The sequence below is a fragment of the Hippoglossus stenolepis genome, chromosome 14 (genome assembly GCF_022539355.2).
Source record: "Hippoglossus stenolepis isolate QCI-W04-F060 chromosome 14, HSTE1.2, whole genome shotgun sequence".
NCBI classification, from domain to species: Eukaryota; Metazoa; Chordata; class Actinopteri; order Pleuronectiformes; family Pleuronectidae; genus Hippoglossus; species Hippoglossus stenolepis.
The window spans coordinates 9396312-9410972 of NC_061496.1; the positions used below are offsets into that span (position 1 = coordinate 9396312).

The 14661-nt window shown below is 40.7% G+C and overlaps 1 protein-coding gene across 4 annotated transcripts in view; it reads right to left on the minus strand.

The window, feature by feature from the left end:
* mast3b (microtubule associated serine/threonine kinase 3b) overlaps positions 1-14661 on the minus strand; it is a 36122-nt gene that overhangs the window by 8868 nt on the left and 12593 nt on the right. For 2 of the 4 annotated variants that reach the window (XM_035177507.2, XM_047343238.1), the window contains 13 exons: positions 14536-14624; positions 12931-13003; positions 11481-11501; positions 11042-11120; positions 7836-7993; positions 6207-6282; positions 5654-5863; positions 3191-3292; positions 2402-2534; positions 1400-1467; positions 1036-1127; positions 394-602; positions 110-248 (listed from right to left, as the gene is read on the minus strand). In XM_035177507.2, the coding sequence (XP_035033398.1) occupies positions 110-248; positions 394-602; positions 1036-1127; positions 1400-1467; positions 2402-2534; positions 3191-3292; positions 5654-5863; positions 6207-6282; positions 7836-7993; positions 11042-11120; positions 11481-11501; positions 12931-13003; positions 14536-14624 (1449 nt within the window). The remainder of the gene's footprint in view (positions 1-109; positions 249-393; positions 603-1035; positions 1128-1399; positions 1468-2401; positions 2535-3190; positions 3293-5653; positions 5864-6206; positions 6283-7835; positions 7994-11041; positions 11121-11480; positions 11502-12930; positions 13004-14535; positions 14625-14661) is intronic. The other 2 variants (XM_035177508.2, XM_035177509.2) reach the window with 1 other exon arrangement.

The window sequence follows — 14661 nt, forward strand, 5'->3', positions numbered from 1 at the left end:
ACATTTTCGATCAAATGTCTATTTAATAATTTAATAATGTTTAGTTAGAGCTATGCAAGTACATGTAAACATCTCAAACAGGAGTGATGTGGCAGTTCTGTGTTCTCACTTGTCAGGTTTGAGATCCCGATGCACGATGCCGTAGTTGTGAAGGTACTCCAGAGCCAGGACTGTTTCAGCAAAGTACATCCTTGTCATTTCCACAGGCAGCGGACCCATGTTCTTCAGTAAGTTGGCACAATCTCCACCTTTAAGGAGAAAAGCAGAAAACCTTAAAACCACAGGGGCTACACTCTTTTATTTTCCAAAAGAAAGCACTCAAAGTAAAGCACTCTTCTTTAGAATTAACTAAATGGTTTGAATGGAAAACTCAACAGCCTCTTTTGACGTTACCTTCTACATACTCCATGACCATGCAGAGGTGGCGTCGTGTCTCAAAGGAGCAGAACATGGAGACGACAAAGGGGTTTTCAGCAAAGGTCAGGATGTCCCTCTCCACGAAAGCCTGTTGGATCTGGTTCCTAAGGACCAGGTTCTGACGATTTATCTTCTTCATGGCAAATCGTTGGCGGGTCTCCTTGTGGCGGACCAGAAACACAGCCCTATCAAAATACAACATTACACCCATTATTATTAAAGGATAAAACCCCATTCAAATTCACTAGATGTGGATTTGTATTTGGTTCTATATCACATTGCACACACTCATAAATATCAGTCCCCTAAACATGCCTGTTTTGTTTAATCAAGACCCATGAATTATTCTCAGAGAAGTCAATGAAAACGTTGGAAAACGCCCTCTCACAGTGTTAAAGACAGTGGAAAAAAACAATCCTGAATCCACACCCAAATAATAGGGTTCGTCTGTGGGTCATACCCCACACCTACACAAAAGTTTATAGAAAACCGTTGAGTCATTTTTGCGTTATCCTTTTCCCAAACAAACGCAGGTGACAACATAACCTCCTTGGCTGAGGTAATACATCTTTTGGAAACAGTGCTACGGAAGCTAAAACAATGGAGTGCTCTTCTTACCCATAAGCTCCGTTACTGATGAGTTTGATCGTCTCAAAATCTCTTTCAAGAGGTTTCCTTCGTGTGGGTGTCAGAGTCTGTGGAGCCTTATTCTGAAGAGCACAAACATGATGCTTAGAAGACAGTTCACAAGTAGACACAGTAGAAACATTACTCAGATTATTACAATAAAATCCAAAATCAAAATTCAGGGCCGGTTCAGCAGTCTGCTGCATTAAGTGTAATGTTGGCAAACTTGTAGTGTAAATACTAAATACATTTACTCCAGATGTGTCAGTCAGAAGTGGCTCAGAAACTGTTTTAAAGACAAGTTACACATTTGAATACAGTGGTGTATGTGCACAATGTTTTTAGAACAAATTACCTCCACATGAGCATCTGGTTCCACTGACACTGAAGTACTGGCCTCGTACTGTTCAAGCTGCACCATGTCTACAAATAAGAGAGAAACACAGTTTAATATTTCAAGCTGCATTCCCAGTGAAGGACGTGTTTCCTGAGTCTGAACTGCTGCAGCTTTTATTATTCTTTTATAGAACGTAAACCAAATCCAATATGAAGTGAACTGAATGCAGATCTAGTGAAAATTATAAAAGGTTTTAGATGAGGTTTTATACACAGTTCTGTGACAGAATACACAAAACTACTTGGCTTTGTTTCCACTGTTAAATCACTTTCCTTTCGTGCTGATTCAAGCTGCCACGTACCAGCACTTTCACAATTATCTCAAGCAAACAATCTATGATTTCTCATTGCCATGGCAATACTAACAAACTGCTATTCAAGTGTTTAATTACAAGCTGTGAGTGTGTTGAATGCCTTTTGATTCAGCTTTACAGCTTTCACAGTGGTGACAGCAATAACTCATGAAGATTTTTTCTTTTCTGTTTATAAATGATTAAAGTGAGTGATATAGAATCTGTGCCAGAACAATCATGTTTGTGTTCTGTAATTTCCCCTCTCGCTTTTACACTGTAACATGGAGTCAGTTTTTCTCTGTATCAATATCTAAATAACTAAGTATTAAAATTAGCAGCTTGGTAAAAAGAAACATAGGCAAATAAATGAATTGATGTTCATTATACAAAATAGGATTTTCATGAGGAATAAAGTACAGAGCTTTTTCTAAACATGTCTGTATGTAATGGGCTGTCTTCTTGTCCTGTGGTGATGCTGGTTGTAGCTTTCTTTCTGAAACTGTAAAAGGGACCTGCAGTAATTGAGCCGCAGCGAGTAAAGACCTGCTGCAGGACTCGGTCCACAGAACCCTGAAGCTGCACCACCGCTGCTGCACTAAGAGTTGTTGACCTATTCAAAGTTTTGGATATGTGAGCCACATATAAGCTTTACTCCATGAGTCCTTTACCTTCTAAAGGGTCCCTGGTCAGACCGAGCTGGCTGATGATGTACCGCGGGATGTCCGTCTTGATTCCCTGGCCGACCTTAGCGTGGCCCTCTGCTGCCTCGAGTAAGTGGTAAAACTCTTCTGGATCAAACTCCTGTCAACAGCATCCAAGACCCATTAATTTGAAGCCAATATCCCAATGGACTGAAACTCAAAGCAGGTAACAGCAAAGGCAAGTGTGTCATCTGTATCAGTGGTAGAAGTCAAAGGCAAATGTAGTCTTAAACACGTTCACCCTCTCAGCCCTTCAACTCTAGTCACTTTTGATTTTCAACAAGCATTTATCCAATTAGCTGGATGACCTATAATTGTCTTAATTGTTGAAATCAGAGTTGATGATTTAAAGTTTATGTCAAAACATAAACGGCAGAAAGATAAAATATATTCAGTGCCTTTCTGGTCATGTGGCTCTCTTTGTCTTAATTTACAGAAGTATCTGCTGGTCAGCCTTATTCAACCACAGCAATACAATAACATTTAAAATCAAAAAGATATGCTTTTACTGTAGGAAATAAAAAGACTTCACTGACAACAGTTTTGATTGAAAACTTCCCTACTGACAGGGAAGCACAGTGAAAGTTTAATAATATTTTCCTCCCTCATCAGATTCATGTTCTGGTGATGAACATGAATGTATTTCCTATGAGATATTAAAAGGTCAGAATCTCAACTTTACAACTGACTTCAACCCATTTCAATCAAAGTAATCTCATTTTCAATCAGAACGTGATTTTCTCTTGCCAGGCTTACCAAACACTCAAGGAGGCGAGCTGGGCGGGAGATTATGATGAGGATCTTCCTCACCATCTGGATGATGACTGTTACCTCCTCGCTCTCAGAGCGCTCGTAAGCCTGGAAAACAGCAGGGGAGCGTAAAACAAAAAGCTAGGTTTTACTGTTTGCAGTAGGGCAGTACTCTCAACCAAATAGATCATCACAAAACAACCTGAGAGGCTAAACTTTAACATTAGAAAAGAACAAGCAAATAGGAGGTAAATAATGGGAAAAATAAAAATAGATACTGCAGCTGTGTAAAAGTTTGAATATCCTTCAGGTATTTCAAAATTTGTTGTTGCATGTAAGTACATTAAAGCAAAATTCGTAAAATTATATTTATTTATTTTCTTAACGTTCTTTTATTGTTGTCTTTTCTATTTTTGGTTTATTTTGTATGCAGTAGTCTCTACATCCAAATGTTGAAATAATTTTAAATATCCAATGTTGTGTCAAACACCTGTAAAGCACTTTGAATTACCTTTGATTTGAGTGAGAGGTGCTACAGAAAGTAAAAAGATAGGACAAATATTCCAGTAGCAGCACTGCTTAGTACTAAAATTGGAAATGCAAATATATGAATACAGTGTGTTCAAAGCAGATGGGTATTTCACTAAGACAAATATGAAAACAGACGCTGTCTAAAAGAACTGCGTCAGAGACTTAATTACGTTAAAGCAGGAGGAAGTATTAGAATAATCACTGGGTGGGTGTGAATAGTCTGAATGAGTCATCTGTGGTCTTTCTTCTAGACGGCGGGAGCGACAGTGTGTGTAACAGTGGCTGCATGGTATACTATACATTTCTGTCCAAGTCATTTGCATGTGGAGCCTGGACCATGACGAGACTGATCCTGTTGTCTGTGTGTTACATCAGGCTAAAACCAGCAGCCAGTTATTTTAGCTTAGCAAAACATCTCGGTACAGGGGGAAACAGGAAGCCTGACGCAGTCAACAATAACCAAATCTTCAAAAGTACGTCAAAAAAAATAATCTATCAAGCTATCTCTAAACACAGAGTCATTCCCAACTCGTGCAAGTTAATGTGGGTCATCTTCTTTCCCTCTGGTCCCATCAGAACCATGATCTACTGTGAATATTACAATGTGGCTTTCAGACAGTCACAAGTGTGTCCTATTGAACTTTTACAAACACAGAATCCTCACATGCTCACTTAGTGTCAGCTCAGTGGGGATATGAGCGTCACACTGAAGTGTAAAACAGTGTTAAATATGTTCTAAGTGCTCTTATCTACGTTGTTTGTGTGCGATTGTTTTTAGTTCCTCGATGGTGTCAATGATTTGCCAGATGCAATCAGAGCAGGGATGTCCCTCTCCAGCTACTGTATGTCCTTATTCAGGGGCCGCGTACTGAGTCCTCCAAAGAATGCTACCGCTGAACTAGAACACAGCTTTTAATTTAAATAACGTCTTGCAGACTCAACTCTTCCTAGCACAATAACACCATGACTGGCACGTTGTGGTGTATTTCTTTACCCGATATCAGACCCTTTGTCCTATTGAGCAGATTTAGCACTTATTACTATCTTCAATGGTCTCCTACTGTACTGAAGCTCAGTGTTGTCCTTCAGTTGTGCGTTCCTTTTGATGAATGCATCTGCCAAATGAGTTAATGTAATGTAAGATATGATTTCCATCTGTCCATTAAACTAGGTGGGTGCTCCTAAAACTCATCTCATTTTTGTGTTCACAGTTTATGGGAAGAACAAGAAGTAACATTTCTCCTCGTTATGACAAACTAGCTGAAGGTAAAGGTCAAACTGTAGAGATTTGACACAGCTCCCTTCACCATGGGCTTTAGATTTCTATCTTTGCAGACCTTTTACATTTGCAAAAAAAAACTATAACACCCAAGAGGAAAGACACACTGAAAAAGCAATATGTCTGCTTGTTCAAACTGAAGGTAATTTAGACCATTTCATGCATGAATGCACTTCATTACTCAAACTCATTTTCTTAACAAAGTGGCATTAGTGCACAAAGTGAGTGTGAGTGTGTATGTGTGACAGTATTTGTTCCACTGTATGGGAACAGACTTATCAGTTCAGCTGGAGGTACAGCGAGTCGGCCGTGCCTTCTGTCTGACAGCATGCACAGGACCACAGGGGGAGGTTGCTATAGAAACTAACATTTTATCACAACACAGATGAGACCTACGACAAAAGTACCTCTCAACTTCACTGTCATTTTCCACAACAAGACCCATCGAGTGTGCCTTCGGCTATCAGACGGTTATTGAGTTACATGGCTGACTGCACATGCCTGCCTCCATCAATCAATCCCCTTTTGTAACTTCATCTCATCAGATTGACAAGTTGAAGCTCACTAGCAGATGGTGGCTAAAGATGCACAATGTGATTCTATATCTACTTTTTTTGGAACTATAAAGACCATTTTGACCCATCTGGCTGTCTGCCCACCTCATGGAGCAGCTTCTCCAGATTCTCCTGCAGCTCAGCGAAGTAGCGGGAGGTAACCAGGCCTTTCTGGGCCTTATCCAGGCAGTCTCTGACCAGCTCCACCAACTGGTGCTGGATGAAGCCCAGCACCCCGTCAGCCAGCGGGAGAGAGCTGTCTGGAGAACAGTGGGTGACGATCTCCAGTAAACGCTCCTCCATCTGGGCTGTGGCCTGCAGGGGGGGTAAGTACAAAAAAGGCATTTAAAGGTGCAGTAAGGATTTTCACTCTTCGCAGAACCAAATGTCCATGATGTTTCTGTGGGTGGATTCATATGGTTGTTGATTATAACCAGTGATTATTTTGCCACCTGCTGAGATGTTTACCGTTCTGTAATCTGTTATGAACTTATAAAATAAATTAATACTTTTCAAGATGCTCCCGATTCAACTATATTTATGGCTTTCAGGTGGATTAACAAACCAAACTGGTTTGATTTAAGTGCCACAACAAGATCAACTGATCAACAAGAATGACTTCAATGCAAATACCAATTCACAGATATGAAGTACGTACCTTTGGAAAACGTTCTTTGTAAACATGGTTCATCATGACGATCTCATTATCGAAAGAAACATTTGATCGCCCGGGGCTGCAACGGAAACAAAACAAGCTTTTAGTATTTTCTAATTGGTCAACAAATGTATTATGACAGTTATCAATACTCAATCCAACTCTCCTCTCAGCCATTAAGTTGGGATAGAGTGGTTATGTCATGGTTATCAAGAAATGACAAACAATCGATTCAGTTCAGTCAAGCCGAACATGCACACATCAACGATCCACTCGTGGTTTGGGTTTGACTGAAAGTCGATATCTTTTTGAGATCGGTCATCTATACTTGCACTTTTAATCTCAACTCACCAAAAGCAATATTGTGAGCCAACATTCGATTTCAGTAGCTCTTCAGCTGCTAAAGCTGCGATCAGGATGGATTTCACTGTCATGTTTTGATGTTTCTCTGCAGAATGCGAACGATTCTTCTGGTCGAAATGTGTGATTCACCAACATCACTCAATTAGTCATTTACTGCTACACCAGCAGTATTTAGACGACAGAGATGAGTGTATTTTTACAGAAAAATATAAGCTTCAAAGGGAACAGATGGAGGGAAAAGCTATCGCATGAAAACAGGCTCCCTAAGCCATTTTTTGTCATGAAAAGATGCCTCTGTTAGACTGGATGGCTGCAGCCCAACACACACTGATGCAGCTCACCGTGGCTCTCTGCATCAAGCGCCCCCCCCCCCCGCCCTTTGCCACCACCACCCTCGACTACAGTTCAGCAGCTAGATCCCTGAGGCGCTGTTAGCTAGCACGCCTACGCACGGCACACCATGGTGCCAGAACACAGAGCACTTCGGCATCGCACAAACAGTGCAGAGCAGAGCCAACAGACAAAAGTTGTCAAATCCAAACAGCTCTGGAGTCAGAGCTCCACCTGCCAGCCAACAGGCATGTGTAATTAATGAGAGGCGCTTCAGACGCCAAACGCATCGATGTACAGGCATCTTGACATGAGACAGTCGACCAGTACATTATGTCACCAAGGACATCATGAACAGTGCAATGCACTCGCTGTCAAATTCTGAAATGTTTTTTTTATTTTTTTTTTTACGAAGAGGGAGTTAATCCTTTAGGAAGGATTACTGAATTTAATCTGTACACTAATTTCACTAGGTTGAGAAACAACAGATACATTTTTAGAGTCCGGTCAGAATGGGTTGTAAAACGTGTGGTTTGATGAGAAAATTGTAAGTGTTGAAGAGAAGTGTAATCTAATCTCACAGAGGATCTACGGGGAAAAAACAAGACACTGCAATTCAGTGTCATGTTTGTTTTACAGCTGATAGGGTTATGTGAATATGATGCGCTTCACTTTTAAAAGAAAAACTGCCAAAGGGTAGAGAGTGAGAGTAGGTTAATAAGTTGAGAGCCTTGAATCCATGTTAGCAAAGCCTTAAAAATGAGATGACGTTATCATCGTGGATATCAATATCTCAGCTTTCAACTCAATAGGTCACAATACATTTTAAATTATTAAGATTTAGATTTTTACTAAAATTAATATGCACCATTATAGAAGAAAACAATCCATTTGTCAATAAGACACATTGAGATTCAATGTGAATTCAGGATCAGGTACCTGAGGCTCCGAGACCGAGGTCGTATGACAGTCGAGGGCCTTCCATCCTCGTCGGTCATGCTGTCCGTGCTGCGGAAGTGTTTGAAAAGGAAGTGCAGCTCATCTTGTGTCGGCTGGTACGGCAGCTGGTGAAGACGCTCCTGGGAGGACGAGGACGACTGCAGACACAAAGATGGATTCATGAGTCGAGAACATTTATTTGTTTCTACATTGGCCAAATGTCAAGGTGAATTCTGAAAGGTATGAAATAAAAACACCACAAATCAATGTTTGGACATTTATATCATATCTGGTGGAAGCACCTCACTATCATATGCACCCTCTGAATGAGAGGTACAGGGTGAGGGATGGTGAAGAGACTGATGGGGTCGATAAAAACATTATGGATTTTTGAAAGCCCACTAGGATTTATCCTGGTTTGCACGATGGCAGAGTTAACAACATTTGTCTGACTTATTGTTAGACATTTCCATCTCTCCTCTTTCTTTTTACTTATTTCTCTCCCTCTCGCCTTGGCCAGGCATTGCCATGTGTCTCCACCTCCTGCATCCTTCATCTCAAATTAAAAGCCCGATGCAGATTCGTGTAATTGTGACTTCTTGAGCCACAGCTGCAAAGGTGTCGCAGCAGTGGCACATAAGACAAACAATGATATCTATGCTCAAAGAACATTTATTCATACAGGCTTTAATACACAAAGACTCAAACATCCTTGCAGAGAAAGAAAACAGAACGACCCATTTTGGTGTGACACGTGTTCAAAACACCAGCAGAGCTAATCCAGGCTCTGTCGCCAAAATGGACAATTTGGCAAAGTTAAGCCAAAGATTTAAAAGGTGCTAAAAAGGTAGCATTTTGTGTTGGTCAAACTCAAGATTACAGACCTAGCCAACACCGGCAACTTCCTTTTGCAAAGACATAATTGCTACTTGTCAGTCGTGAATTTTCAGTAGCATTGCTCAGTTAACGAGAAAACAAACCTGTTCAAACAAGTTAGACAACCCTGAAATAAAAAAAACGGGCAGTCAGAAGTCACCAAAGAGCAAAAGCAATGAAGTTGTGTTCAGATCCTTTACTGTGAGTTAGCTTCAATGCCTCTCAAATCAGGAAGCTCTACAACTAAACCCTTCATTTTGTACATAATTACAGCATAGCACCATATAACAAGCATTTGGCTGTTGGGAATTTTACACTCACATTTTCATATATACTTTCTGGTTTGTGACGACAGCTGCATAGAAGCCATCTTGAGTCCAAACCACTGGTTACACACCTGTGGAGGATTTCACTGCGGCACACGTGTTTAGCTGGTGTAGGAATCTAGAATACTGAAGAGAACTTAACACTTCTCCAGCTAATCATCAGTGTTTATTTAGGTGATGATGTTAACAGTAATAAAGCCCACAGAGGCGTCATCATTTACATAGAGAAATTATTTTGCAATGTGTACTGCGGCAGTAAGTTAGCTCTTTTTCACACTGTTTACGTTGCTGTTTAATTTTGCAGCCCATGTGTCCCGGACATAGTACGGCCAGAGGGACAGAGGGACAGCATCTGTGAAGTCTCATTTAATGACTCAGTATAAAGAGGCCAGGGAGAGCCATTGAAGAGTGCTATTGTCCCCACTGACCTCTGGGTCTGCCCAATAAACTTCCTTATAATAGCTGCACATGTTAGACTTTCACCACAGACTCAACACATCCCCAACCCCCAACACACACACACAGCTCATTTCAACGCTGTGGACTTAGGTCATTCTGTAAACTGTTATAATTACAGTTTTATTCTAAAAAAGGATGTTACTTACTTACTTAGTACACTTTGACATTTCCCCTCTTAAAATATGTGCACAGCATATTGATGTGAAAAGCTGCGTGAAGTCAAATTTCCTGCGCCTTCCAACGAGAATGCTGGTCAGTGGCCCGGCCCGCCACAGACACCAGTTTGAATAACAGCAACTAAGCCAAGAATGCAGGTGTCTACTGGAGATCCTATACTTAACTTATTTTACTTAAATGTTAATTGGAATACGTGTGTATCTGGTACACTGAAAAAGCACAGCTGTAGGAGATTTCTTGTTCCAAATATGAATTGAAGGCCAAGGGTGAAAGATATAAAGTCTTTGAGCTCAATTATTTAATACAAAATCAAGCTAATTTTGGAGAATGACCTCCCCGACAGTGACATGATGTCTCACTCTGTTGGATTTGTTGGGTCTGCAGGAAGATTCGTTGTACAGTGAAGTTCCAGAGTGGTGGTTCTTGACTCACAAACTATCTATGACTCGATGGCAGCATGTAGTGAGCACACAGCCTATTTTAAATTAGACCTGTCAACAGTTAATTAGTTACAGCTGATACGATGAACCGTTGGTTATTTTAAGCTCGGACAGCTACGCTCAGCAGCACCAGGTAGAAACGAGAAACTGCAGCTGTGCTTTCTACACTCGATTGCTAAAGGCTGGTGCTTTTTTTTTTTATAATGATGATCAGCATCAGAGCGAAGTTAACTTGTACACGCCATCACCAAATTCTCACAATTTAGTAACATCACCCAACCTTACTGAGTGCCTCTCTCCTGTCTCCTCTTTTTATCATCATCCAACCGAGGAACCCCAAAAAGCAACCAAACAAACAAACAACCACGCACACAAACAAGCAACCAACCAACCTCACAAACAAGTTATCAAACAACCAACCAAGCCACTAACCAACAAGTAAGTGCCATGTAGACCTTCTTTACATGAAAAGTGTCCTGAGATAACTTCTGTTATGATTTGGTAAAATATAAACATATTTGTAAAGACCAACTTCTTAAAAAAAAGAAAAAAGTCTCAGCACATTGTTAATCTGACAAACGTGATGTTGTGATGCTTTGTTCAAGACTCTCATAAAATGTCACTTTAAGTATTTAATGTACCAACAACCACACACACACACAGACTCTACTTCATCTCTTCATCAACATGCATACACACATACTGTGAGTATTACATCTCACACAGTTCCACAGACTTGGGAGAATGACTCATTCAAGCAGATGATAGAGGAAAACAATTAGTGGTTTGTCATCTCGGTCTCGGCATTTGCTGTCCCTCTCTGCATAAACCAATGTGCTATTTGGGCTGAGTGAGGTGTTAGAATTTCCTGGCCGCCACGTCTCGACGGGTGAGGAGGGGGCAGTGTCGTGTTTTGGGGGGGACTTACCGAGACAGTGGAGCTCGGCGGATTGGTTCCATAGCCAGACGAGGGGAGGGATGCCAGAGACCATCTCCGGCCCTCAGCTCTGAGAAAAACGGACAGGGGAGTTACATAAGCCTCGGCAAAGTAGGCATTAGATAGCATTTCACATGTGAAAGTCCTTACACAACAGATGACGTAGGAGATCCGTGACTACGACAGTGTGAAATGAATGACTTGTTTTCCTCCCTTAATCATATACAAAAGAGTTCTGTGTGTAATTATATTCATAGCAGCTCGTGAGCATTAGGCTTTATGCGGTCCTTCAGAAAATCAATCACAAGTGATTCTTATAAGTAGAATTTTCTTTTTGAAAACCAATATAAATGCAAATACAGGATTGCAGTATTAAAAACACAAACTTGAAAAGACAAAACAAATGGTGCAAGAATATGAAAGAAACTACCTGTCAGCACGAGCCAAGTGACTGAGACCATGACAGCAACAGAGAGAAAGAGAAACCGGTTTTAGTGAGTTTTGTGAATCTTGCACAAGTGACCCTGTGACCCCTGGCATTCAGATGAGGGATTAGTCCTGACAATGTTGCCTTCCTTGCCAGTTTTCATCTGTTCAGATACTAGTGGAGGCGACCTACCTAAATTAATTTGAGGCCAGCGTTTACATAAGAAAAACAAATCTGCACTTTAAGGCATAGCTAGCAAAATAATTTTGTTGCATTCGTTTTTGCAGCTAAGATTTTGGTGTTATTGTTCTGTCTGACATGTTGTCTGCATTCAAATTTTAACACAATGAATGAAACTTACAGGTTGAGTGAATGCTTCTACAAAATTACATGTATTTACAGTGATAGTTTGAGTTGGGAGGCTCATAGAGGGATGTTAAAGATGAGAAAGGGTTCATTAAGAACAAGTTAATAAATAACAAGGAATGTTAGAGGCTCAAGCTGCAATTTAACATTAACAACTATTTATTAAAGGAGACATATTGTGGTTCTTTCCTCTAGTGTGTTTATATTAGGTTTGAGCTTTGAGTCCATTATTGCAGCACAACAGCGGATGGGTGCTTCATCACTTTCCCCTGTATAATATATGGTCATGAAGTTATAGTTTATGTGTGCAGAATTAGATCTTGATTCATTATTACATTAGACGAGGGACATTTAATGGTTTGGCCAAATGACGCTGAAATTAAAAGTACCATAAACATTGATGTTTTATGACACTAGAACTAGAAAATGCAAATCCTGAATATTGAAGGAATAAAAGTTTAAAGAATATATTAACTTTAATTTTGAGAGTAAGCTACCGTGATGCTAGCCCAAAGTTACTAAGAGTAGGTGTCATATTTCTGTTTGGTCTGCATTGTGTTTAAGGATCAAGCATCTGAACCACTCATGAGTTTTTAACGACTGTTCTTGGGTGTCTTGAAGGTGCCGCCTCACTTGTAGGCTGAATGGTGTGGGAGTAGGTTTCGGGGGTACCATCTACCTATCTGCCTCATCCTGCTGAGGAGGAGTCGGCTGTAAGGAGACCTGGCGGGGGAGGTGCGTGTGTGTGTGCGTGTGCTTCCATGAATGCTCGAGGCTGAATCAGCCTTAGATACCTCGCTGCTGTTTCTCTACAGCTTGCTGACTGTCTGCCTCTGTCCCAGCTCACACAACGAATCTCACAGTAAACCCTCAGATCATTAAATGTGTTTCTTTTTTGTTTTTGGGTTCATTTGGCTTTTTGTACCGTTAAATTAAAAAGGGTCCAGGGAATGTAAACAACAGCCACACAGATTGTAGTTCCTGAAACTAACCCTTACCCTATTTTGACCAAATTAACCCATTAGTTGTGGCAAAAACAAATGAATCCGTCCAGGGGCAATGATTTTAAAGTGTAGTGTTGACGTACCTTCTGGCAAATGGAAAGTTGAGGCAGGCGCTGGTCGACACATTTCGGGGGCTGTCTAGCGGGCTGCTTGCAGCTTAAAGAGGAAAGACAAAGTTACTCCCAGCACTATTTACGACTGTAATATTAAACTCCTGAAAATAGAACAGCGACCAAATGGTTGCATTTCCATATGGAACATTTTCAGAAGAATGAATGACATCATTTCTATGCAGGAAAACTCAATCACTGCAGCATTAACCAGCACCTCAGAAAGGTCCAGTATATCATCTTGGTATTACATTATCCAAATACTACAGCACCTTTCTATGAATATTCTTCATTGCGGGGAAAGCTTCACACAGTTTGGTCTCACCAGAGTCAGGGGGTCTGGGTACACTGATCCGTTTACACACGTGGTGGAGCTCCCAATTAGAGCCTTATAGCCTCTCTGTGATGAGATGATCCTCGGTTTGATTGAGTTCAAAAGGGAGCATGTCCACATACTGCTGGAGAGCCAAACTCTTTTCATAGAGTGCAGCTGCCTCATGGCATTAAGAGGCTCACATTGTACGTGTTATTGTTGATTCACAAAGCAGGAGGATGCCACCAATTTAGCAATTTACTCTCTTTCAGTTAACTTAACACATTTCTGTACTTGTGTGTCTTAAATCTTAATTCTGAACATCTACGAATAAAGTTCCCAACTTGAACGAAGGAGTTCTGATGGGTGATGATATTTTACTGAAGAGGAACCTTGGCTGAGAGTGTTGGTGGTAAAACATTATATTTTCTATTCTGATCAGTAGAACTACAACGGTAAATCAGCCATATTGATTTATCGGCTGGTATCAGCTTATTGAAATCATTTATATATGTGGATTTGTTGGCAGAACAGAGATGTCAAAACTGATTTGAGGTCATTTAGAAACACTTTCTGCAAATGACTTGCCCCCATCCATATGTTAACTGCTAATCATTTTTAAGACACACAAATATGGAGGCTCCATATCATGATTCTTCTTATTGTCGTGTTTGATGGAAAAAGTGACAAGGTGAAAAGTGTTTGTCTGGTTGAAAAATTACGTGTTATTAACTAAATCTTCCTTTTGCAGCATTAAAATATTTTCCCATTAGTGACAATGTAAAATGTTCTTCAGTGAGTTGATAAAACACTGGATCCTGTTATGCAGATGACTTTTGATTCCCCGTTTGTCATATATTTAACAGTCTCCTGTGTCCTCCAGATCATCCATACATGTCTGAATGTGAGAGTCAACCACATACTGTGTTGTGGTGCTGCTCACGACTGGTGTCTTCAACTTGCTTGATCTTGTATTAGTGAGCATGGGAGGGAGGTTTACAAACTACAACGTGAAAGGAGCTGGTGCTTTAGCAGCACGTTACATGAAAAACACAAATGTTTTCTCTAGCAACTGCATCAATCAAACACAGTGAAATGTTTTTCATACCCCAGGCCAATAAATTGTTGGATGACACTATAACGCAGGTAAAGTTGAGCCGATGCCAATACTAACATGCTTTTCTCCTCAAATGTTTTTTTGCAATGGTGCTCCTGTTGGAACGTGTTGGGATTAAAAGGTAACCAAACACATAAATGGTTCTTACCGGTGTGGAGAGAGAGTGGAGAAAGTGGCCGGGACAGCGTGGGCGATGGCGTCCCGACACCGAGGTTCTTCCTGTTGCTGCTGCGACAGCTGGAGCAGAAAAAAGAGAGTAGGAAAAAAAATTGGC